This window comes from Salminus brasiliensis, chromosome 8 (genome assembly GCF_030463535.1).
Source record: "Salminus brasiliensis chromosome 8, fSalBra1.hap2, whole genome shotgun sequence".
In the NCBI taxonomy this organism is placed as follows: Eukaryota; Metazoa; Chordata; class Actinopteri; order Characiformes; family Bryconidae; genus Salminus; species Salminus brasiliensis.
In genome coordinates, this window is record NC_132885.1 from 16,954,004 (window position 1) to 16,978,018 (window position 24,015).

The 24,015-nt window shown below is 39.5% G+C and overlaps 1 protein-coding gene and 1 long non-coding RNA gene across 2 annotated transcripts; one reads left to right on the top strand and one right to left on the bottom strand.

The window, feature by feature from the left end:
- The first annotated feature begins 17,328 nt into the window (after positions 1–17,328).
- On the top strand, positions 17,329–20,291 carry dlx1a (distal-less homeobox 1a). The gene is made up of 3 exons (XM_072685851.1): positions 17,329–18,295; positions 18,572–18,771; positions 19,082–20,291. The coding sequence occupies exons 1-3, from the start codon at positions 17,977–17,979 to the stop codon at positions 19,331–19,333; spliced, it is 771 nt and encodes a 256-aa protein (XP_072541952.1). The 5' UTR covers positions 17,329–17,976; the 3' UTR covers positions 19,334–20,291.
- LOC140561028 (uncharacterized) lies at positions 18,975–23,700 on the bottom strand. Its single transcript, XR_011980019.1, has 2 exons — positions 23,560–23,700; positions 18,975–19,447 (listed from the first exon to the last, which is right to left on the bottom strand). It is a non-coding gene; the product is annotated as an uncharacterized lncRNA (long non-coding RNA).
- Between the last annotated feature and the right edge of the window lie 315 nt (positions 23,701–24,015).

A 24,015-nucleotide genomic window follows, 5' to 3' on the forward strand; every position in this document is an offset into this window, starting at 1 on the left:
CCTGATTGTTGCTAAAAAGTTATACTAGTTCAAAAACAGATTTCATGCACCTTGTTTTTCAATAATTATTAAAGATATTGTGACATTTCACGTCAAAATTGTGCCACATATTTCTTCAGATGAACCCTCTGACAAAAAAGTCTGTTGGCGTGTAGGCCTTAGACCTCATGCTGGTAGTGCTTGGACCCCCATGTATTGCCTCTGGTAGCTATATTTCTAACTTGGTAAAGATAGAAATATAAAATAAAAAGTATAGAAATACAAAATAAAATGTGGTAATCTATTTGTGAGGTCACAAGTAGCCCATTTAGATAATGAGAGTGATTCATCCCCCTGTTTACTTTTTGAATCCACATAAAATTATGAAAATGAAGTGTATTAATGTAATAGATTTTCTTCGTATGGAAATAATGTACATAATTCAATCAAGCAAATCTTATGCATCACTTTTTTCCAGTGTGAGGAGTGTTGTGTAAAGTAAATGATTTAATTAGGTGGAGAATAGAAGGCTGATTAAGTGATTTATTGTGCGTATACAAGTTTTGGGTTTTTGATTTATTTTATTAAACACTTGAAAGCTACACTTAAGTACAGACTACAGTTTAAGTAAGTATTTAAAATGCATGATTTTCATTCTGAATGTCTGATTGTCTCTCTGTGTTTGGATAGTATGCTTTAGCCTCCTATAGATTGTCTACAGATGTTCAGATTGTTAGCAAACTATTCGATTCTCAGGGTTAGGGGTGGGTTTTAGGTTTTGGGCCGAGGTTAGGATTATTCCTAGGATTATAGGATTTGGGGTAATTAAAGTGAATGTAATAGATATTTAGTAGAATGTAATTTAAGTATCTACAACCTCATGCACCTCGTGTACTAAGTGTACTATCCAAATAAAGCACTACCCTAAATTCCTCAAGTTCAGTAATAATCAGCTCTTTGTGATGTTTCTAAAGAAAAAGTCTTTATTTTTTTCAGCTTGTTTGCATCAGCACTCCTTATTTTACTCCACTGCTTCTGGTAAGTGAAGAGATCTACAGATTAACTCTTGTCCCGGAGGACAATTAAAGAGAAATTAGCCTAAATTGCTGCTAATTTTATGTTGTCTGCTTTTTTTTCTGCGTGTTTATCTTTGGCTGGCCTTCTCAGAAACTCCCTCCTTTTTTAAATTGCTACCAATGTTTTTGTTTTTTACGGCTCTGGGTTTGCAGTGTTCCTCTTCGGGAGAGAGATGTTATCGATTCTGATCTCAATGTGAGTATTTCTCCCCCCCAGACAGACCCACTGTAAATAAGCCACGAGCTCTGCATGCATGTAAATGCTGGATGGAGTGCAGGGCGGCCTTTTTTGATGTGCTTTGATGGACTGGCTCTTTTGCATGGCCGGTAGCGCAGGAAAAACAGTAGATTGAGAAGGAGGAATGCAAAGCTACAGCGATACACTGTTTACTTGTGCTCCGGCAGCTGGTTGGTAACTCCCTCTGCTTCATTTTTTGTTTCACCTCTTTCCTTCCTTCCTTCCCTCCCTCTGTCGCTTTTCAATTCCCAGTGAACGCTGGGCGCACTCGGATCAGGCTGCGAGCTGGAATATTGCGGCGTGAGATCGATGCTGTGTGGAAAGAGAGCAGTCTGGAGAGAGAGAGAGGGGGAGACAGAGACCACTATGTGTCATGCAAGCATGGAGTTGTAATGGTTATTGATCCGCTGTGTTTTTAATGTAAAGCTGTTCAAACGCTGCATGAGCGAGAGCGAGAGCGAGAGAGAGACAGAGAGGCCAAGCTAACATGGAGTGAGAGTGTAATAGAAAATCACGTTCCCATGTCTGTCTTTTTTTTTCCCCCTCCCTCTCTCCTCTCCTCCTTCTCCTCCTCCTCCTCTTCCATCCCTCCGTCTCTGGCTGCAGATTGATCTTCCTGTTCCCGCTGCTCTGGAGCGGGGCTGTGTCATTACCCTGCTCTGTTATTAGAGAGGAGCCATCGGCACTGCTGGCCTCGCCTGTGTCACTCTACATAGACAGCTCCACTTTTCTCTCACACTGCTCCCTATATTTATTAAAGCCGCTGACAGCCCGCTGCCTCGCAGACACATTAGGAACCCTTTAACCCCTGACTGTGGCTGGGGATGCTGCTTTACAGCAGTGCTGGGGCCACTGGACATCACTGCCCTGGCCTTCTGATATTCATGCTGTTCTCACTAGTCCGGCGCTGCCTCTTTTATCTGGAACACTGCCTGAATGTTGGGGGCAGAGCGCAAAGACTTTGACTAAATGTTGCACATTCGTCTTCATGAGCATTTAATTCTTGCTTTGCTTTAACTCTTGTCATCCTAAGGGTTCCTAATGGGAATGACCTACAGACGTTGAGAGCTGCTATGCCGAGCTGGTGGAGTGATGAGGTTAGCCACCAGCTTTGCTTATGATATTAGAGTCCTAGCAATTTAACATTATCAGTTGATCTCAGCACTATACTTGTGAGGCTGTCAGATCTGTTGTGATGGTGAATTTTGGAGTATTGATAAGGACCAGAAATAATCCTTTAAACTCCGTAAAGCACATAAAACATTACAAGAGCCCATGAGAGGCAAAGTCATGGTCTAGCATCATCACTAACATCATGCACTAACAGCAGCAGTATCCTCACACATTAAACACACACTCATGTTCAGTAATAAAAAAAAAATAGTATGGTAAGGAGAGAATGTGCCACAGAATGTTTTGATTGGTCTAAAGTGCTCATGTTGTATACTTTAATTTGTTGAATTTGACCGTTTGAGTCACCGTTTTTGATTCACAAAGGATTTTGGGTCATGTGACAAACCATTACTTTAAATGTGATAAATCACAAGCTAAAAGCTCCTTTTTTGCTACAGATTTGTTCTTTGAGCAGCACCAACTACTTTTGGTTCCAGTAAGAACCATGTTTGTCAAATGTCTGAGTGAGAAGAACCTTTGCATCAAGCAAAAGGTTTTAAGCTCCAAATCTTCGCACATCTTAATTACAAACATGGCTCTGTGTGGAACTGAAAGTGGTCGTTCCCAAAATAACACCTTAATTTTTAGGAGTTCATGTCAAACAGATTTGTGCTCCAACAAGCTTAGAGAACAGTCACTTTCCAAAAAACACTGGGCCTCATTCTCCATCTTCCTAAGGATTTTCTTAAATTTGTTCTCGAAAAATATCATAACAAAAAGTCTACACCAGATGCATGGAGCGTTTTTAAACTGCAAAACCTTTCGCAGCTCTGCTCTTATAATCATGGATCCCAATGTCCTCATACATTGAACAAATCTCAAATAAGAGTCTTCATTAAAACTGTGTAAGTGTATGGCAAGTTGTTTTAGCCTAAAATCAAACCAGCGATATACAAGCCATAACTCAGTTTTTTGCTAGTAATAACTCAGACTGAAGATCTAATCCAATGTTTACTAATAGAAACTCTCATTTCAGATATGAAATGTTTACTAGTGATAACATCATATCTACAGATCTATAGGGCGATTCTGACAAGTCCTATCACCAGGATGACCTATCCTTTAAGTCGTTTTGACTAGTTCTGTGTTATCAATGATCTACATTTGATTTACTCTTTTTGACAGGTAAAATAGTGTTATCTAAGACTAGAGTTTATATGAATCAAAATTATAGTGGTGATATCTGGAACTGCAACTTCTACTAGTAAAAAAGTAATTATGGATATCTGTAACTGGAGACTGTTTACTATAGTATAAGAAAGAAAAATAGATAATTAATTACCAAAAATACATTTAGGATATGTCATCCTGGTTATATGACTAGTCAGAATGGCTTTATAGATCTGTATATCTGATATTATTACTAGTAAAAAAATATTCATAAGTGATATCAAAAATAATTCAGTATTCAGTATTTAGGAGTTTGTCATGTGCACAGCAGATACAAGCAGTTACACTTTACAATGAAATTCATACTTTGCAGTTCCTCCATTTACCAACATAATATGAAATAGGTTTCTACTAGTAACATTCATAATACTATTGAGATATTGAATTAGCATTTGTGCTGAGATACGGCTTGTATCACTGGTGTGACTTTAGGCTAAAGCGTCTTGCCATGTAAATGGGGTTAAAGAAATTTATTTTCTTCTCAAGAATGGTTTTATATTTTTATTTTCTACATCAAACATTTCCAATAGAAATGCTCCATAATGACTACATTTTACATGTATTTACTTTGGCAGTAATTTCCTCTGTAAAGATACAGTTGTGTAGATTTTTTTTAACAGTGACATTATGGAATGAAGGGTGTGGTAAGTTATTACTCCACTATGATGAAGGGTATGTTAAATATTGAGAGTATTAATATATGTTAACATACTGCTGAAATGACTCCCAACTGTAGTCGAACACTGTGGGTCCACATCTAAGCATTTTCTTACAAATATTCAAAGGAAATACAGATAGTCTTTGTCCACACTCTTTGTTTCTGCTCTTGATCATTTAATGAGATTAGGATGTTTCCCACCCTACAGAATAACAGAGTTATTCTTTCTGATGTGCGGTAGAGAAAAAGCTCTTGTGTGGGCTGATTATTTGAGTCCTTTACCAACATGGAAAGTGATGTTTGTGCTGAAGTCAGACCATGGCTTTGTTTCTCATGGTCACCAGTCATTTGTTTTTGGGGTTTAACAGGATTATCTTTAGTCATTATCAATTGCTCCCACAGCTCTTTTTGGTGGCTCCTGTGTGTGAGTTGCACTAGTTATATAATCTCTGGGAATTTGATGGTGCTTTGGTTGGGTTTCAGTGCATTTTGGTTTTCTTGCGAGAGCAATTTGGGCTGGCTTTTAGTGGATCGGGTGGGATTTGGGCTGTGATTGGGCTGGAAACAGTCAATCAAACCTGGCAACAGTGCAGAGAGTTATCATCAGTCTGTCAGCCTACCCGTTGACGGCTGTTAGTTAGCGACTGATTTTCGTCTGAGGTTTGTCTCTGATTTCTACCTTGGTTCTTTCTCAGGCTCTGGCGCTACATCTTGTGTAGCACATCCAGCTCTGTCCCTGGTGCCATTAGATGACCTTACAACCGGATAGCCATTTCTGTTAGGGGGTTGTTTTGGAAAATCGCAGCAGGTTAGTATTTTGGGAGGTATGAGACTCCTCCTGTTGAGAACCTGGTTTTGTGCCCCTCTCTGCCTCTCTGGGACAGGGTACCCAATCACGCCCAGTTAGGGGCCCTCAGGGCGTCTGCCCAATGGGCCAGAAGAGATGTGTCTCTGGGACGCGGCTGATGACACGGTGGCCGACAGCGAGCCATCATCTGAGTCCGATCTGAGTATTTGAGCTGCCAGGCTGTGATATGGCTGTCTTAGCCTGTAGAGATTTACCCAGATTGCTGCAGACCCCTGCTCTGAGGGGGTCAGACCTCATACATGTGGGAACAGTTTAAGGATGGAGAGAGAGAGAGAGAGAGAGAGAAAGAGCAGGAGGAGGGAGCAAGGGGGAAAGAGGAAAAGAGACGCACTGTTTGCGGCTGGGGCTGAAACTGCACTTCCTTTGCTATAAATTAAGGACGTCCAGGTGCAGGTGGTTGAGACTTTTTAGAGACATTCGTCACTTATCAGTGATGACTCCAGCGATTCGTAATAGATCCCTGGGGGCTTTGATGTATTACTGTAGTGAGGATGTAAAATCTGTTTGAGTGGCTGGAGAAACATTGGAGAGAAACATTTCTCATAAATGCATTTCTTCAGACATATATGTGTGTGTGTGTGTATGTGTATGTACCATATCAGTCAAAAGTTTGGACACACTGTGTGCTTATCATCTTTAAAAACATTTAATCCAAATGCTAGGCTAAACATATTGTTTGTCACTGGGACACGTGGGTAGCCACAGATGATGACTTTACAGGAAAAGGCAAAAATGTTCTTTACTCAGTATTTAGGTTAATATACAATATATGTAGTTTATCCAAGGTGTGTACATAGCACCTACAGGGTTCAAACGATGGCGAAAACTGAATTTGAGATACTGACCATTTGAGATTTATTTTTTTGTTGCAATATATATATATATATATATATATATATATACACACACGCAATATATATATATATATATATATATATATATATATATATATATATATATATATATATATATAGATAGATAGATAGATAGATAGATATATATATATATATATATATATATATATATATATATATATATATATATATATATATATATATAGATAGATAGATAGATAGTGTCTTATATACTCTGAGTCTTTATTTTTAACACTTTTTGATCTAATTTGACTGGCAATCGTTCTTTACATTGTTTCAGGATGTCATTAAGAAATTACCAATAGAAATACTTCAAAATGACTTTGAATACAAATTCTTCACCTATTTCCTTCTCCTATAAAGATTTCTTTATAGCTATACGGGGTGTTTGTCCGACAGCAACCTGGTGCCATGTATACTATGCATAAAAAGAAATGCTAAATGTAAGATGCCTAAAACTGACATTGAGTGATTGTGAATATGAATGATCTTTTCTTTCCCAGAGAGTGAGATTAAAATAATAGAATGGGCCCTCTTTTTCTTCTGCTGAGAGGAATCCAGAATATTCTATGTGTTGTGAGGGAAATGTTTAATCCAACTCCTGCTGCGAAACAGAAGCCCTAATGCATATCTCACTGGCATTGCTGTCTGCCGGGAGAATGGAAGAGACATTTTAATGCATTTAAGAGTTTTTTCCTCTAGGTAGCGCTTTGATAGACAGTGGAACCTTATATTTGCGAACACCTAGGGTTTAATGCACTCACGGGCACTCTCTGCCTTGTCTTCTGCCCAACAAAACATGTTCTGCAGAATAAAGGGAAAAAGCAAAGCACAAAATTATTCCTTCTGCCTTCTATCAAGCCCCTGCATTCACGGCAGCGTCTTAAGGGCGCGTCAGTCCGCCTGCCTCTCTTGGAGAGGTAATTATCCTTTTTCCTGTCACAGGGCTCCAAATGATCTCTAACCACTGGGGTGCTTTTGCAGGAGCTCAGCTTTGTCAATAGGAAGGAGAAAGAGGTTTAATTTTCAGACAGCTGCACATCTACTTTTATCATACTATTATTTGCTCTCTGGTCATCCATCTCATCTATCCAGCTTCGTGTGTTTATCTGCTCCTCTGTTTTGTTTTTTTTTTTGTTTTTTGTTTTTTGCCGGGCTCGCCTGGGCCGTATATGTGGACGGCCCACCTACTGTACATTAACATATTTATTTATAGTCTTACACTTTTCTTGCAGTCTTTTCTTTGTGTGTGTGTGTGTGTGTGTGTGTGCGCGCGCGCACGCGCGTGTATGTGTAACATTTTTCTCACTCTACATTGTCCGTGTAATTTCCCTTTCAGCATCTCTCTGTTTTTCCCCCCTTTTCCTTCCCTTTCAGAAAGAGCCGTGAATGGAAGGAAAATTATCACAATTACTCATATAATTGAGCCGTCTTTGTAGCAAGTGCAGCTCTAGTAGCCCTTTTTTCCATCAGCCAAAATGGTTTCATTATAGGGGTTTTCATATTCCCTGACACAGGGCGTCGCGAGAGGAGAGGAGAGGAGCTGGAGAGAGAGAGAGGGAGAGAGGGCCCGGAGCAGAGCGGCTGGGCGCGTGCAGGAGGCGCAGGGCGAGCAGGCCGGATCATTAAGGTCACAGTGGGGATAATTATCCCAGTGATGGAAAGAGCATCCAGCGCCTTTTTCTCCCTCATGCCACAAATGTACTGTCCCTGGCTTTTAGGCAAAAAGAACTTTGTAATAAATGGAGCTTCCACCTACTACTTATACAAAAGAGGGAGAGAGTGAAAGAGAGAGAGAGAAAAAGAGGGAGAGAGAGAGAGCGAGTGAGGGGCAGAAAGGGAGAGAGAGACATCAACATGACAATTTTCCATCATTAAGACTAATGACAGGCTGGCTCAAGGGATCAAGGGGAAGAGAAAAGAGGGAGAGCATTCAGGTGTCGCTGAGGACTGACCTCTTTCTGTCTTTGTTCGAGGCTTTAACTCTTAACAAAACCTAAAAAGGGGCCCGCCGCTGCGGCCCCCGCAGCTGAACGTCCCGCAGCATCCTCCTCCTCCGCCGCAGCAAATTATTTAATTGGAAAATTTGCATGTTTCCTCATTTGCGAGGCCATTAATTGGACAAAGAGATGCGTCTCCTTGGCCATGCAATCAAACATTTGTTCTTATATGCATCAGATGAAAATACTAAATAAATAGTTTAGCCAGACACATTATGCCATGTGTTTCTCTCTCTCTCTCTCTTTTTTTTTTTTTTCTTCTCCCCCTCCTGCTTCCTCTCCTCAGTCCCAGCTGGTTAAAATCACGGGCAGGCCGCAACTACACACCATCCCACACCAAATGGTTTTGTTTTGCCGAGGGATGATTTTCATGGATTTTAATTTACTGGCTAGTTTGAAGATTTGATGACTGCCTGTCTCGACCCCTTAGACTGTGGACACAACAAGGAGAAATACGACAAGCGACAATTTTACAGCCATTTCATTTCTCCGTTGTTGATGCATTAAGTAACCACCACCATCTATTGGGATAGTATTTTTATTTTAGTTTTTTTTTCCCTGCCACTAGCACCTAACTCAGGTAATTGGTCATTTTGGAGGGCAATTTTGGGGCAGGTAGGAGGCTGGGCAGGTTTCTCTGACCCCTGCTGCTGTGATAATGGTGAAGGCTGCTGGGCTGTCACAGACATGTCTGGAGTGTGTTTATGCAGTGTGTGTGTGTGTGTGTGTGTGTGTTGTGTGTGTGTGTGTGTGTGCGTGTGTGTGTATGTATGTATGTGTGTGTGTGTTGTGTGTATGTGTGTGTGTGTGTGTATGCGTATGTGTGTATATGTAGTGCTGGGTAGTCTCTGCTGCTTGCTCTGTGCTAGGTTCTCCCCCTGCCTGCTGTGGCTCCAGGGTTCAGGTGTGTGAGTGATAGGTGTAGAATAGCAGCTAGAAGAAGATTCAGAGCACCTCTGGCCCCCTCATTTTAACTCAACCACCCATATAAACCATCACTGAATCATAAAGCTGCCCGTTTCGGTAATCATGCAACCTCTGTCCACCTCTCGTTTTCCACAAGATCCCATGGTTTGGAGGAGGGGGGGTGTGTATTTCCCAGTCATTTGGTCATACAGGATTCAGGATTCAGAATTTGAGGAGCTCACTGTCTTTAGATCTAAAACCTATAGGATGATGAGATGACAAGGAGAGCATTGGTCTAAAGGCTACGTCAGATTCATGATTTACATTTTAGACCGCAGAATTGTTCTCAGATCTGCTTTGATATGCCCGGAAATTGAGCAAATCACAAATAAGAAAACAGTGTAAACAATCTGGATGTTTTGATAAGAAATTTCCTAAGCACTGCTTAGGATTTCATAAGCACTGCGTCTACAGACATGATTGCTATACGCTAACCATAAAAAAATCTATTAAAATGTCCTTCAGCCTAAACAATTACCTTGACCTAAACCAACTTTAATTTTCTCCAACCTGAACTACCTTATGATAACTACCGCAAATAATAAGTGACAAACACATATACCTATATAGTTATATTCTTATATTCTTATCAACGCCTCTTGTCTCAAGCTCAGTGGGTGCAGAAGGCCTGATAGGTACTGGGAGACGTCAGAGTGTTAGCTTTGTTTGTGTGAGGTTGAATGTGTGCGTGTTTCTGTTTCTGTTTGCAGGTGTGAACCACTGGCCAGGCCTGGAGACAATTATTCCTGTCTGTTCTCCCAGAGGAGCCATGAGGTAGAGCTCCCCTTTAACTCTCTCCCACTGTGGCCTGAGTGTGTGCAGCTGGGGAAGAGAAGTCAGCAGTGACAGAGCAAAAGAGGCCCAGAGTCCTGCATTAATCCATCTCCATTCTATATGGAGTACACACACCCCACAGTTGTGTAAACACTGGCTGCTATTTATTGCTCTTTTTTTTACTGAAAGTTTATTTGCATTACTTTGTACACATGTACGACTACTGAATTTCAAAAAAGATATTTACTTGGAAAAAATGCTTATATGACAAGATCGTTCAGTTGACACTTCAGTGGCATTTTGTGTGTATTTTGGTGTAAAAATGCCTTTCATTTGGTTGGAGTTAGTGTCGTCTGTTTGTGTCAGCAGTGGTCAGTTAGTTCCATGTCTTTTCTTCTCCTGGAGCTCATCAGGTTTAACTCATTTCATGGTGTTTTTAAAAAGTCTCATAATTTGTATTATAGTTACATTTACAACTTTTGATAACTTGTGTGTGTGTGTGTGTGTGTGTGTGTGTGTATATATATATATATATATATATATATATATATATATATATATATATATATATATATATATATTCTTTGTCATGCAAAAACCTTGTATCTTCAAAATGAGCATTTTAACAGTAGAAGGAAAAAAACTTGCAATGGAAGTCAATGTAAACATATTTTATTCCAAGTCATTTTTGAGACTTTTCTATTGTCCCATTCATCATCAAAATTCATCATCAAAATTGACACAATGTGAAGAACAACTACCAGATCCAATTTGATCCAAAATCAGTCATTATTGCATCACTATATATCCTTTAGAAATAAACAGGCTGCTTTTATTAATGTCCCTTTCAAACTGCTATATGTAAAAGACCTCAAAAAGCAATCTGAGCTGAAACATTCCTTATAAATTAAATGTGAATGGGTGGAGCCAACCATTTGTAGGCTGAATATGCCTGAATATATATCATATTTGTAACTTCTGTTTTTTGTATGACATCACAAAAACAATTCATTTAAAACAAGCTGTTTTCCTTTTACAGTTGTATGCAAACTGTTTAGGCACGTCAGGTTACATGTTTTGTGTACATTTTAATGCAAAATTTCTGTTTATTTGCTTTATTTTAACATGCAAAAACATCACGGGTACAAACTTAATGACACAAATTGATCTAATTAATAAAAATTATGCTGTAGAATGAGCATGAGTGTATGCACTTATATGGATTTTTTTTTTTTTTTTTTTTGGGGGGGGGGGTGTGAATTGTATGTTTTAAAAATGTAACACTGTTTAAAATGTACCTTAAACTCTTATTTCAAAAAAAGAGATAAAGACGACATTCAGATACTTAAGGACAAACTGTGTCTGATATTGAAAGAAAAAGAAATTTGATTAGATAGTTTATAGGCTAAACACCCTGTTAGAAGTTCAAATGCTTATAAATGGATAAAAGTCATATAATCATTCAACAAGTTTAACATCTCAAAAAATACCAAAAATAGGTCATTATTTATTTATTTATTTGTTTTTTGTTTTTTTGTTTTTCATAATTAAGTTGTAAATAGGTCTTCATCAAACCAGAATCACATCATGATTTAGCTCATTGTTGTACATTGCAAGTTTGCATTTTTGTCTGTGTGAATAAATTTAAAAAGGGATTAAATAGGCCGCTTTCAGATCCAGGCGGCGTACGTTTAACACAATACGTAATCATCTTATATTGATTGACACGCTTTGTGTTTTGCTACACATTTTCTTTCTACTTTTCTCAGATATTGTTTGGAATCTAACCAAACACCCCTCCACCTTTCTGTATCTGTGTCTCTGTGTCTCTCTATTTCTCTCTCTCGCTCTCTTTCTATCTCTGTTTATTAGAGCTCACTGGAGCAGCAAATTGAAGGTACGCCCTGCTTAAACCGTCCAATGGTGAGCCAGTAAAACCTTGTCCAGTAAAGCACTGCTCCATCCTCATGGTTGATTGAATACACTGAAACTGGATCGTTACATCTGATCACTTTTGATAGGTGTGCTCCTTTGCCACAGATCCAGGGAGGGATTTATATTAGCCAGCGTGTGTAGCCGCTTTGTAAATAAGGTGTAATTGCAAATCTCTGGGTAAACACTGGGCCACATGTCCAAACGGAGAGCAGGGCTGTTATTCACTCGTCTGAGCTGTTTATGTTAATGCGCAGTTAATGCTTTTTTAAACTGCCGCACTTAAGGACAATTTGTTCAATCCAAATATGTGATGGAGAACAATCCATTTGAGAGTTTTTTTCCTTCCTTCCTCTATTATTTCCCTAAGTGTGTATGTCCAGTGTGTCATCCTGAGGAACTTAGGAAGTCTGTAGATGTGTGCGTGTGTGTGCATGTGTGTGTGTTTACCTTCACTAAAACGGTAATGAGATCATGCCTGATTTTTAAGTGCTCGTCATAAATCATAGGAGACTGTTTCATTTCATCTACTTAACATCAAGTGTAATATGATGAGCGATTTTGCTAGTACAGTAGGGAGAGCAGAGTTCCCATGATGTTTGTTATACTAACACATGAAACACAGAAGTGCTACAGAAATCAGAGAGGGAGACCTGTTGTGGTGTAGCATCGTCTGGTTCTAAATGGCTTGGGTTGTTGAAAAAAACATAATGCTACATTTATTGTGAATCTTCTGAGCTTCTCAGTCTTGTGTACTGACTGGTGTTCCACCAGTAAAAGCTGTATTGAAGGTTAGAGCCTAACTGTTAATCCTGTAGCTACCATAGTCCTAAATCATTAGTCACTCACACCTCTGGTTCTGATCCTGGAGGTCCTCTCTAGATCTATGGAGATTCCTTAAATGAACATCAAATGAATTTATTCACTGGGAATGTTGTCTAGTCAGTAATTATGAAAGATTTGCATTGGATAATTGTTACTAGCAGTGAAATCTACACTATTAGACAATAAAGCTGCTACCAATAAAGGGTTCTTTGAGCGATGCCATCGAAGAACCATTTCTGGTTTAATAATTTTTTTTATTAGAAGATATATGTGTATATATATATGTATATATATGTACCTTTTAAATGTTTGAAGATCTGATTGTAAATTATCTTTGCCAATATAATAGTTTTTCATACCCATAGCTTTTCTTCTTCAAAAATGGTTTTTATGATATCACTCAAAGAAACGCATTTATTTTTAAGAGAACTATATAAACTTATTTAATTAAAAAATAATTACAAAACAAAAATTAATATCTAAATATGTGAATTAACTAGAAGCACATCCGTGGTGTGTGTTCACTGCTTCTCTATCTCCAGCAGTTTCTTCACTAAAGGCCAAGTCTGGTTTTGTGATTAAAATTCATCTGATGACTGCTCTAGACCACCAACATTCAGCCATGCTTCTGAATTATTTGGCAGCCCTGAGAGACCTTTGGTGTTCTGCCCAATGTAGAGTGCCTGATTCAGGTGTCAGAGAAAGGACATCTCTCTGGATGTTATGTTCCCCTGCTTTTCTTGACTATATTTGTAACTACACCTAAAATAAGTGACCAAGCTATTAATCCTCACTGCATTTTATCTCTGAATCTTGCCAGGCAGATGTGAGTAAGAGCTGGGCTTTAAAGTCATCATCTTAGTTGATTTTCAGTTTTATTCTCATGCTGGATTCACACCAGTCACGGTGCACATACGTTTGCTGGGGCTCGTCTGGATCTGGAGTTGCTGTATAGGCTATATTACTCAGGGACACACTTTATCACATGGACATCTGAAAGGTCAGACTAACCGCGAGGAGCGAGCCTGCTTCATACTGAAGCAATTAAAGCTCCCAGAGAATCCTGTGCCACCAATAACAGAAACTAATCAGAGACTCTGACTTAAATTTACTCTGGACATGAAGTCGGAAGTCCCTTTACAGTCGAATCAAGGTATGCTGAAAGGACGGATGTCTGAAGGTGATTTCATACCGGAGACGAGGCAATAACTCAAGTGTCTGTCGCTATAACGCAGTTTGGCGTGGCATGGAGGGATTTCCCCATCTCTGAGCTGAGATTGTGTTTGTCTCTAAGCTAGAATCCCTCCACACACACATATGTAGCCTACTCCAGCTGGCTGGATCAGTGTAGAAGAGCAGGTGTTTAAATAACGTGAGGACCCCACTTTTCCTGTGTCTTGTTTTCTGAAGCCCTTCCACTCGTCATCATCTAACCCTTTCTGTTTAGCGCTGTTTGAGCTCTGGAGCTGGACGTGCTGTTCAGTAGAATTCATTTTTGAGACAAGTGATCATTGTGATTATTAAAAATAATAAAATAAAAACAAATATGTGAACCATATTTGATTCTTTCTGTTTTATGTCATTGTCTGTTGGGCCTGTAATGTATATGCACTGGATGGATGTTGTTACAGTGTGTTTTTAACACACAAACCAAGACAGTGTTAGTGATGTCAATGGAGTACAATCTCATGTGCATTAGTTTCTAGTTAAGCTAATCGTTTTAACTCCGTTACCATAGAGTACGCACTTGTGTGTGTACTTTTGTGTGTTTTTTAATCAATACAGTACCATGCAAACGTTTTAGGCCAATAAATAAATTATTTAAAACCATGTATCTCCGCAATACGTTCTTGCTTAAAAAACAAAAAACAAAAACAAAACACCACCACCACATCACCTTAAAACAGTGGTGACGACAGAGGCATGTGCACGAAAATTGAGCAAAAAAAAAAAAGTAGAATTTCTCATTTTTCAGAAAGTAGTTAATGTCTTGTGAGCAACTATAAACAACTTTAAGCTGGTGTCCAAATCCATCACCAGCTCACCTTATTTAAAATAATTAATATGATGCCAAACCAGAATGATTGGATGAAAACTATAAATAATACTAGACTATACTATATTTGGAAGGTTTGTTTTATTGAAATCACTACGTTTTGTTTGAGTGTATGTTCTATTTATTTTAACATCATACTGTTGCTTTTCTAAGTAATAAATAAAAACAATTACTGCCCAGATAAGGAGTTACATTTTAAGGTGCCCATTGTTTATATTTAATATTGTAAACAACACTGGTATCTGATATCCTTCTGTTGTTTGTAAAAAAAAAAAAAAAAAACGTCCTCTGGCCACATCTGTCACCCATAATAAAATACGGTGCATATGCAGGCTGCACATCCATTTCAGTCTTAGATACCATAATCGGCCGCAATAATCACAGTTATCAGTCTCAGCTATGAAGTACTGCATGTAAAATCTTCCCTCAGCCCTCAATGATGATAATTGTTGGTTGTAATACTGTTATTATTTTCGCTATTGATAAGAGATCTTTGTCAGGTAGTTTGCGAATGTAATTTCAAATACAAATTGCTTTAAATGGGACCATTTTGCGAGGCGATTTTGGGGGGATATCATGGAGAAATAGCTGAACGTGTGTCAGTGCAGAGCTCTGCTGCGCCGTGTTTGGAGCTCCAGCTCTGCGCCTCGCTTTTGCTCTGCTTGTCTGACTCTTTCTCTTTTTTCCTCTTTTTTGCCTAATTAAGTTCACTTTGAGAGTAAGGGAATTTAACCGAGCTCGGCTTTTTTGTAGTCCTAATGGAGATTTGGGGGAGCCAAGGGAGCGCTGACAGGGGTCTCTACTGTGTGCTTCTCTGGAGGGCTCTGGGACAGAGAGACGATGCAGACTAAAATGTGTCTGAAGGTGTGGAGGTGGAGGGATGCGCTTTCCCCGGGATGCTGCGAGCAATGGTAGGAGCCGCTTTGCATTCTCACTTGCTCCATGAAAACTGCTCTGAAACCTCACAGCAAACCAGGCCAGGTGGTGGTGGACAACGAGTCTGTGTGTGCGTTTTTTCCTACCCAAAAGGACAATAACGTGGAATTCACGCGCACGTTGTCGGTTTTCGTTTTAGTCTGGGGTAAAACGGAAAGCGTAAAGAATCTTCGTTTTTGAAAATCGTCAAAACGTCAAATCAAAAATGCAGTTCTGCTGAGAAAACGCATGTCCAGCGCAATCCGTGTGCATCTCGCTGAGTTCCCTGTGCTTCTGCAGTCTGAATCTGCTGACACTGTGTTGTATGGACCATCCCTGGTGGTTTCCATCAAACTTGGACCTCCTGCAAGTTCCCCAAATGAAGCTGCCCTCTGAGAGTAGAGGTCTGGCGGATTACAGATTACAAACAACTGTAGGAACCAGATTCATTAACGTTGTGACCATATATGGGCTATACTGTGAATGAACGTGTTTACCGTTTTTGGGGTAATCAGCCTCTGTGGGATCAAAACATAAGGGATGTGTGGACGTTTTGAGGAGCTATTGTGGTCCATGCTGTTTGCCTTTTAAAACCGTCATTACGTTCTGACCTATGTCTGAAATTTTTTTTTTATTAAATTTGTTATTTTTATCACATCCAATATTTAAGTAATGCTCCAGTACAAAACAGCTACAATAACATTTGTTTATATTTGATGTTATTTAACTGCATTAAATGCATTAGTTTCTGCATAAATAATGTAGAAATAATAATAATAATGTGAGAGTATATATGTATATAAAATAAGTCTGGTGTCTCGTCTTCACACTAGTGGTTAACATGTGGTCAATACACATTAAATTGCCTGTTGCTCCTGCACCTTTCGTATCTGGTCAATTTTCGATTGTTTTGAGGTCACGACACAGGCCACCGCAGGCTATAAACACATACACTTATGGGCTATATTTTCAGCTGTCACATTAAAACCTAAATAGCAAAGGTGCTCACTGATGTGATGAATGATGCAGGTACTGATGCAGTCGCTCTCTTTTTTTAACTAAGCAATCACAGATCAATAATAAATGCTACCTATGTATGTGTGTGCAGATTTAAGGTTTAGCCCACATCGTGCTGAGTGATCACTTATCAATATCAGGAGAAAGGCTGCCACTCTTGGAGCGCAGTGTTTGTCAGTGGAGCAGAAAAGCAGGACTCAGCCCAGGTGCGTTCACGGCCGCTCAGTGGTTCAGAGTGATTTGAATCTGCATGCCAGTGGAAGTGTTAAATATATGGCTAATTATGCGTATGAAAATTAAACAACAGTGTTATGCAAATTCAACTGGTTTCAGCTGTGGCTCCGAGCACTTGAGACTGGCATTTAATCAAATGAAGCTGTAAGTAATACATCTGTCCCTGAAACAATAAGGACAACGAATAAAACAAAAACAACACACCATTTAATGTTGTGCTTAATCATATTTCTACAGTGATTTTAAAGGAAATATATAAACATATAAAAGAATTCAGTAAGATGCCAAAATCACTAATTCAGTATTTTGTCATATCTTGTTTTTGTTGACACGTGTTTCTAAATGTGTGTTTGTAAAACGAAACAAATATTTTAGCCGCATACTAATATATTTATATAATATACTACATATAGAACTATTAATTTTATTATTATTATTCTTAGTAGTAAAAGTAGTAGCAGTAGTACAACATATTAAAGCAAATTATATCACCGTTAATTCATATTATTAACAAAAACAATATTAGCATATAATAATAATAATAATAATAATAATAATAATAATCATAATAATCATAATAATGAACATTTGAAGGCAACTGTATTTGACAATTTCTCTTTAAATTTATTTTAGTTGTTATTTAGTTGCAGTTGTCTCTTTTATTGGCCTTGTTTATTGTGATTAAACCGTGATTAAATCAATACTGGAGCACAGTCGGGCGTTTAGATATCAGTAAATAATGAAAATCAGCTGTTTTGCCGTTGCATTAATAACTACGGATTATTTATTTTCTAATTTGGTGAAATGTGTTTATAAACGTGATTTTTGTGTGTGAGTTTTTTAAAGCCCTTTCTCAGTGACCCACCCCCTGAATTTCCTCTTTAGCATTGCACAATTGGGTCTCAGGTTTGTCTTATTTCTTGAGTTGATCATATTCCTCGGACCCTACCCCGGGATCGCCAATCCCAGCCGTCCTCGGAGCGAGCCGACCAATCAGCGACCACCTCCGATAAATATTCATGATTCCCCGATTCAAACCTTTGAGCGAGTTTGTGTGGATCCACTGCATCACACCTAGACTTTTCACAGAGCCAAACTCCATTTTCTTATGAATGGAAAGTGAAAAAATCAGTTGAGCTTAAATTGGGATCCATCCTTCACTGAGATCGTAGAAGAAAACAAAAAAAGCAGGAGAGAGGAGAGAGATTCGCCCCGAAGACATGACAATGACTACAATACCAGAGAGTCTAAACAGCCCCGTCTCAGGGAAGAACGTGTTCATGGAATTTGGGCCACCAAGTCAACAAATGTCGCCTTCCTCCATGTCTCACGGACATTATTCAATGCACTGTTTACACTCAGCCGGTCATCCTCAGCACGACAGCTCGTACAGCCCTGCTCCGTCCTTCCCCAGATCGCTCGGTTACCCGTCGGTATACGTCAACTCAGTCGGCAGCCATTCGTCCAGCCCGTACCTCACCACCGTTCAGACGTACCAAAACAGCACGGCGTTAACGCAGACGCGGTTAGAGGACTCAGGTAAGAAGCGCCTTCCTTCCTAAATTCTCTCAACTTTTTAAAAATACGTCCGCTTCTGTTTTTCTGTCAGCTCGCCGTGAGCGCGCCGGGCTGGCTGGACTAGCCCAGATGTGCGGGTATTAAGGCTTGGTAATTATTTATTGCGTAATGCTATAAACAATGTATGCAATTAAGGGTAATTATACCTAAACTGCAGACTGGAAAAGCAGCGCGGTGATGGGCGCGCGTGACACTCAAGCTCTCTGACTCGGCCGCTCGTGTTTTTTCTCCCCTCAGCGCCAGAAGCCGAGAAGAACACGGTGGTGGAGGGAGGAGAGGTTCGCTTTAACGGCAAAGGCAAGAAGATCCGCAAGCCGCGGACCATCTACTCCAGTCTCCAGCTGCAGGCGCTCAATCGCAGGTTCCAACAGACCCAGTATCTGGCGCTGCCCGAGAGAGCGGAGCTGGCCGCCTCGCTGGGGCTTACCCAGACCCAGGTGAGTGTTTCCCACGCGCTTCTCGGGGGATTTAGTCCTGGATGCGAGCCCTGGTTATAAGCTCAAGCTCTAGATAGCGTTATAGCGTTCCAATGAGTAGGCCTTGGTTTGTGCAAGAATGAATGTTTATACAGTATTGATTCAATTACGATATTAACTGAACAGTTAATATTAATCTTTTTTCTTGGTTAAAAAACAACAGATTGTCTGTGTGCGTATAATGACTTTTATTTTGGAATTGAATTTATCTAGTTTTGATCACCATACGTATTTAACACCAGGCTCTCTCTTATTCCTTCTCTGTCTCCAGGTAAAGATTTGGTTTCAGAACAAGCGCTCCAAATTCAAGAAGCTGATGAAACAGGGCGGCGGGGCCATGGACACTAGCACTCTGGCCAACGGTCGCGGACTCTCTGCAGGCTCTCCGTCCGCGGCGCCGGTCTGGAGCTCCACTGCGCCCGTCAAAACCTCAGTGGGCTCGGCGGGCTCCTACATCCCCAGCTACACGTCGTGGTACCCCACAGCGCACCAGGACTCCATGCAGCAGCCACAGTTGATGTGAACGGCCCCCTGGACTCCTTCCTTCTCCTGCTTCTCCTCTTCGTCCTCCTTGTCCAGCTCCGGGACGCGGGCACGGCGGGCCCATGCAGGCAGCCCGGAGAGCCCGCAGCAGAGCCTGCACACCGATCCCCCAAACACATACACACGCTCGCATAAACACACAAACACCCAGCCAGCGACGCCTCATATCCACTGCCGAACTGCCGTACGAGTGGGTCACACCGAGCTGCTGCTGCTCTCTTATTCTCTCTCTTTTTTACCAGACATTTTACTGTGTGTACAGAAAAAAAAAGAACTTATATAAAGCTGTAACGAGTTTAAAATATGGTTTATTGCCCCTTCAATTTCATCATCGTATCTGGAGAAATCTGAAATGTATTCAAAGAAGGCAAAAAAAAGTAATCAGATTTTTTAAAGCGTTCTATTTGACGTGTTTTCTACAAAGCAGGGGTGAAGAAAGAGTGTGTGCTGTCCCAGGCTGTGGCATTTGGAATAGCATTGGGTAAAATCACGCGAAGGGCTGGTTTTCCTCATTCCAAAGAGAAAATCTTTCGAGATGAAGATGTTGCGTGTGTGGCGCTTTGTGTGTGTTTATTTAAAGTAACTTATTTCTAATCATTTTTCTGTTTGTTTATGTCTGTTTGTACGCTTATTTAAATGAATGTCGTTTAAGAGGTGAGGCTGCACTAAAGGTAAGCAGCACTTCAGCCTGAGAATGGCTGGAGAGAGCTGCTGGTTCATTGTACAGAAATGGCCATTCTTAGACTGTGCTGTTAACGATGTGAAAAAAGGAATTTAAACCTGAATATGTTTATTACGAACTCACGTGTTTAGCGTTCTGCATAGCAAAGATAGTTTTATATTGGTCAGATTAATTTATTGCCGTTTTCTGTTTGTTAATTTCATGGAGTCGTTGTACAATGTGTAAACTCTGACAGTAAAATGACCATTTTAAAAGATGTTTTACTAAATGTCATTGTCATTGAAGAATTCACTGAAGAGCACATGTCTTAGGAGATTGAACAGAAGATGTGTTTTTAAACATCTCCAGGCCATCTGAATAGGCTAAACGGGAAATCCAAAAAGTACAACGAGAGGTTGTAAATTCAGCCCTACAAGGGAGAAGGTTTACTTTCTGGACCTGAATTTGCCACAATTGGGTACAACATTTTAGTTCACTAGGCCTGTATGGTCATAGCCTTGTATATCTTATTGTATTTGAAGTCCATTAACAATTTACATATATTCTACATTGCTTATTAATCTATTAAGTGCTGCTTTTATACGAGGATCTGACCAGTTTAACCAGTTTAACACCACCAGCTTACATCAATCTAATTACTGGATTAATTTAACTATATCTCTTTCATATGAGCCATGTCGTTCTCTCTCCACCCATCACCCTTAAAGCAGACGCTTTTATTCCAGTGTGAATCCCCCATTAATCTCGAGATGGTTTCTGTAACACTGTAAATCCTCTCCCAACAAGGGTGCTTGTTTCTTTTGCCTTTCGTTTAGCCGCTATAAGCTCCTTTCTGCTCTTGTGTGGCCTGTTTTGTTGCTGAATGGCGCGAGTGTGTGTGTGTGTGTGTGTTAAGTGAATAATGGAGTGTGAGGCAGGTGCCAGTGCAGGGGGATGGGGAGCTGAGGATAAGCACAAGGGACAAGTTCAAAGGACCTGGTGCTTTAACTGCGCTTTTACAGCAAAAATCATCGTGAGCATGCAGAGCCAGTGAGCTAATCAGCTGGACAAGCAATAATGACGACAAATGTTGTCACTGTTTGTTTTATATGCAGTAAAAACGGGAGATTCGCGTTTTCTGACAGCGACGATTTATAATATTGGCTTCAATCATATTTTTTGTGTTAAATTTCAAAAGTTGCGATAAAAACGGTGCAAGAAAGGAGCCACAGTCACTGTAGGCCCCTACAGGTCCCAGTGTTATTGCCCTGCCCTACATGCACTGCCTGTTTTGCCACGGCATAGATCAACCGTGCTACTCACAGATGTTTCAATTTCTCACAAATAGTTTAAATTAACATTAAGCACAAATATATATATATATGTGTGTGTGTATGGTATATGTGAAGAAATACAAGTGTGTATAGAACATTACAGCTAACGGCAACACAAGCTAGAATGCTGGATCACATGTTGATGCGTTTGGGACCGAGCAACAGGACTGAGTAATCCAGTGCGTTTTATAGAACACCTTGCAGACCACGTTTCTCTCTCTCTCTCTCTCTCTCTCTCTCTCTCTCTCTGTGTGTGTGTGTGTGTGTGTGTGTGTGCTGTAGGGGCAGTAATTACTCTGACAAATTTTGACGCTCTTCATGTGGGGCCTACAGAGTTGGGCTCTGGATTTGTTTGAGCTGGAGCAGGAAAACGTGATGTAGCCTACAGCAAACTATAGTGATCAAAAGCAGAAACAACCTTAAGTCCATTCAGAGAGAACCACTGATTCTCTCCTTCACACTCCCTATACGCGAGGTCTCATTAGAGGTGTAGCCACTGATTAAGACCAGTTTTATTCCTGCTAATATCAAAACCGTAATATGGACATTTCAATTAAGCGTCCGGTACTACTCAAGACTGTTACTACCACTTACTATAAAAACTACTACTACTGCTAATACTACTACTACTACTACCACTACTAATAATAATAATATTAATAATAATAGTACCTTTATTTGTGTTGTTTTTATAGCAATTATTATTATAATGTGTTGTAATTGTGTAATTGTGTTTTATAATAATAACAAAAATAATAATACTAATAATAATTGTGATCATTACAATAACGTATACAAATATTGTATTGCTTTTTTATTATTTATAATAACAATACCATTGTTGCTGTAAACAAATTTACTGAACAATTTATTTATATATAATTATAGAATAATTAATAATCTGATTTCATATCTTATCATAATCATATTCTGATACCTTACGTTTGTACCTGATGTGTACCTGAGGTGTTATTATACCATTAAACTATGAGCTCCTAGTAGGCCAGTGGATATGGTAGGTAGTGACTACGGAAGACATTGTTTCCTAAAAACTAATTTAATAACATTATGCTGTTTCTGTCTGAACCCTTACAGCATATTAAGCTTTTCATAAATTAGACTACAAATTATTCATGGCCTGTATTTGGTAAACGTTCAATAATTAATATAGCGAGCCCATAAGAAAACCTTAATTACACAACATGAAACGGGTGCTAAACGCATATCATAAATCTTAAGAAGACTAAAGCCTAAAGCATGAACATGTATGTGGTTGAGAATGCAGCTGTGGAGCGGAGAGGGTCAGCGTTATTTCTCTGGATTCTCCTCCTGATTACGAGCCGAGCCCATCAAACCACACATAATTATAGTCATTCCGCCCTTATTTATTCTAATGCAGTTTCCCATCTACAGGATAATTATGAGCAATTTTTTTCGCACGTGGAATCTTTTGTTAACAAAAGAGAGAGAGAGAGATAGAGAGCACTGAAAGAAAATTCACTCTGAGCTGAAAAAAAGAGAGACGGGCAGAGTGAAATCGGTGCTCGGCTCCCCCCTCACAGCGGCTCCGTTATAAGGAAGGCTGGCAAATTGCTTGCAGGTGTATACGGAGGGATTGTCAATAGGAAGAGCGGACAAAATTAGCAATAACACAATGTTGGAGTAATTAAGGCAGCGGTGAAATGATGGAACAAGGGCTGCCTTATTTTATGCTACAAACTATAGAAAAGGCTAGCTTAAAAATTTAAACAGGGATTTCGACGCGATTTTGCTTTTTTTCTGAGAAAAAAAAATGATAATAGATTTGTGTTGTAATTTCTCTTTTCTTGCAGGAAGGAGAGCGCTGTTGTAAACTAAACAAGCTCTCACTGTGAATAAAATAATCAATGTTGTTTTTCACACCTGACGGTGTATTTAAACCAATCAGACACAATCGCGAGCGTCAACAAAGTAAAATTATTTACAGCTAATATTTCAGGTAAGTTTTGTATCTTTGCAGCTTTCTGCATTGAAAATTCACAATCAAAGCGTTTTGAGGTTTTCTGAAATATCAGAAAAATGTAAGTATTTTCCTTTAAATCCATCCATTATGTTATATTTACTTGAAAACGTGCACTGTGTTGAACGTAAATACTGACAAAATCGAAAATAAAAGAACAGAAAAAATCCACCCCAACAAAAAGACAGTAAATAGTCGAGCTTCAGTCTTACCTTCTGTAAGAACTACTGTCTGCATCTGTATAGATATAGAGATCAGTGTTTGGAGATGAATATGCATCCAGTGGTCATTGCATTGGCTGAAGGCTTTAGGTCCCACACAACTCTTCTCTAAGCAGGGCTAAGAGCTTTAGCAGCCGCGCAGCCGAGCAGCACTGAAAAATCCTGCTTTATTTTCCCTCTTTATAGCTGTTGGGGGAATAAATTGCAGATTATTAGCATAAATGTTTACTCCTCATTACGCTGATGACATTGTGCACTCGAGATCTTGGTAATCTTTGGGAAAATTATGAGTAATTTTTAAAATTTTAAAGCAGCAGTTACCATGCAATTCAGGCTAATTTTGCGTAGGCTCCAAACGGATATAATTATCGCCGAGTCAAGATGTTATGCTAAAAACTATGCATTGATATTCCCATTTATTATGTACATACAACTTTGACAATGTTG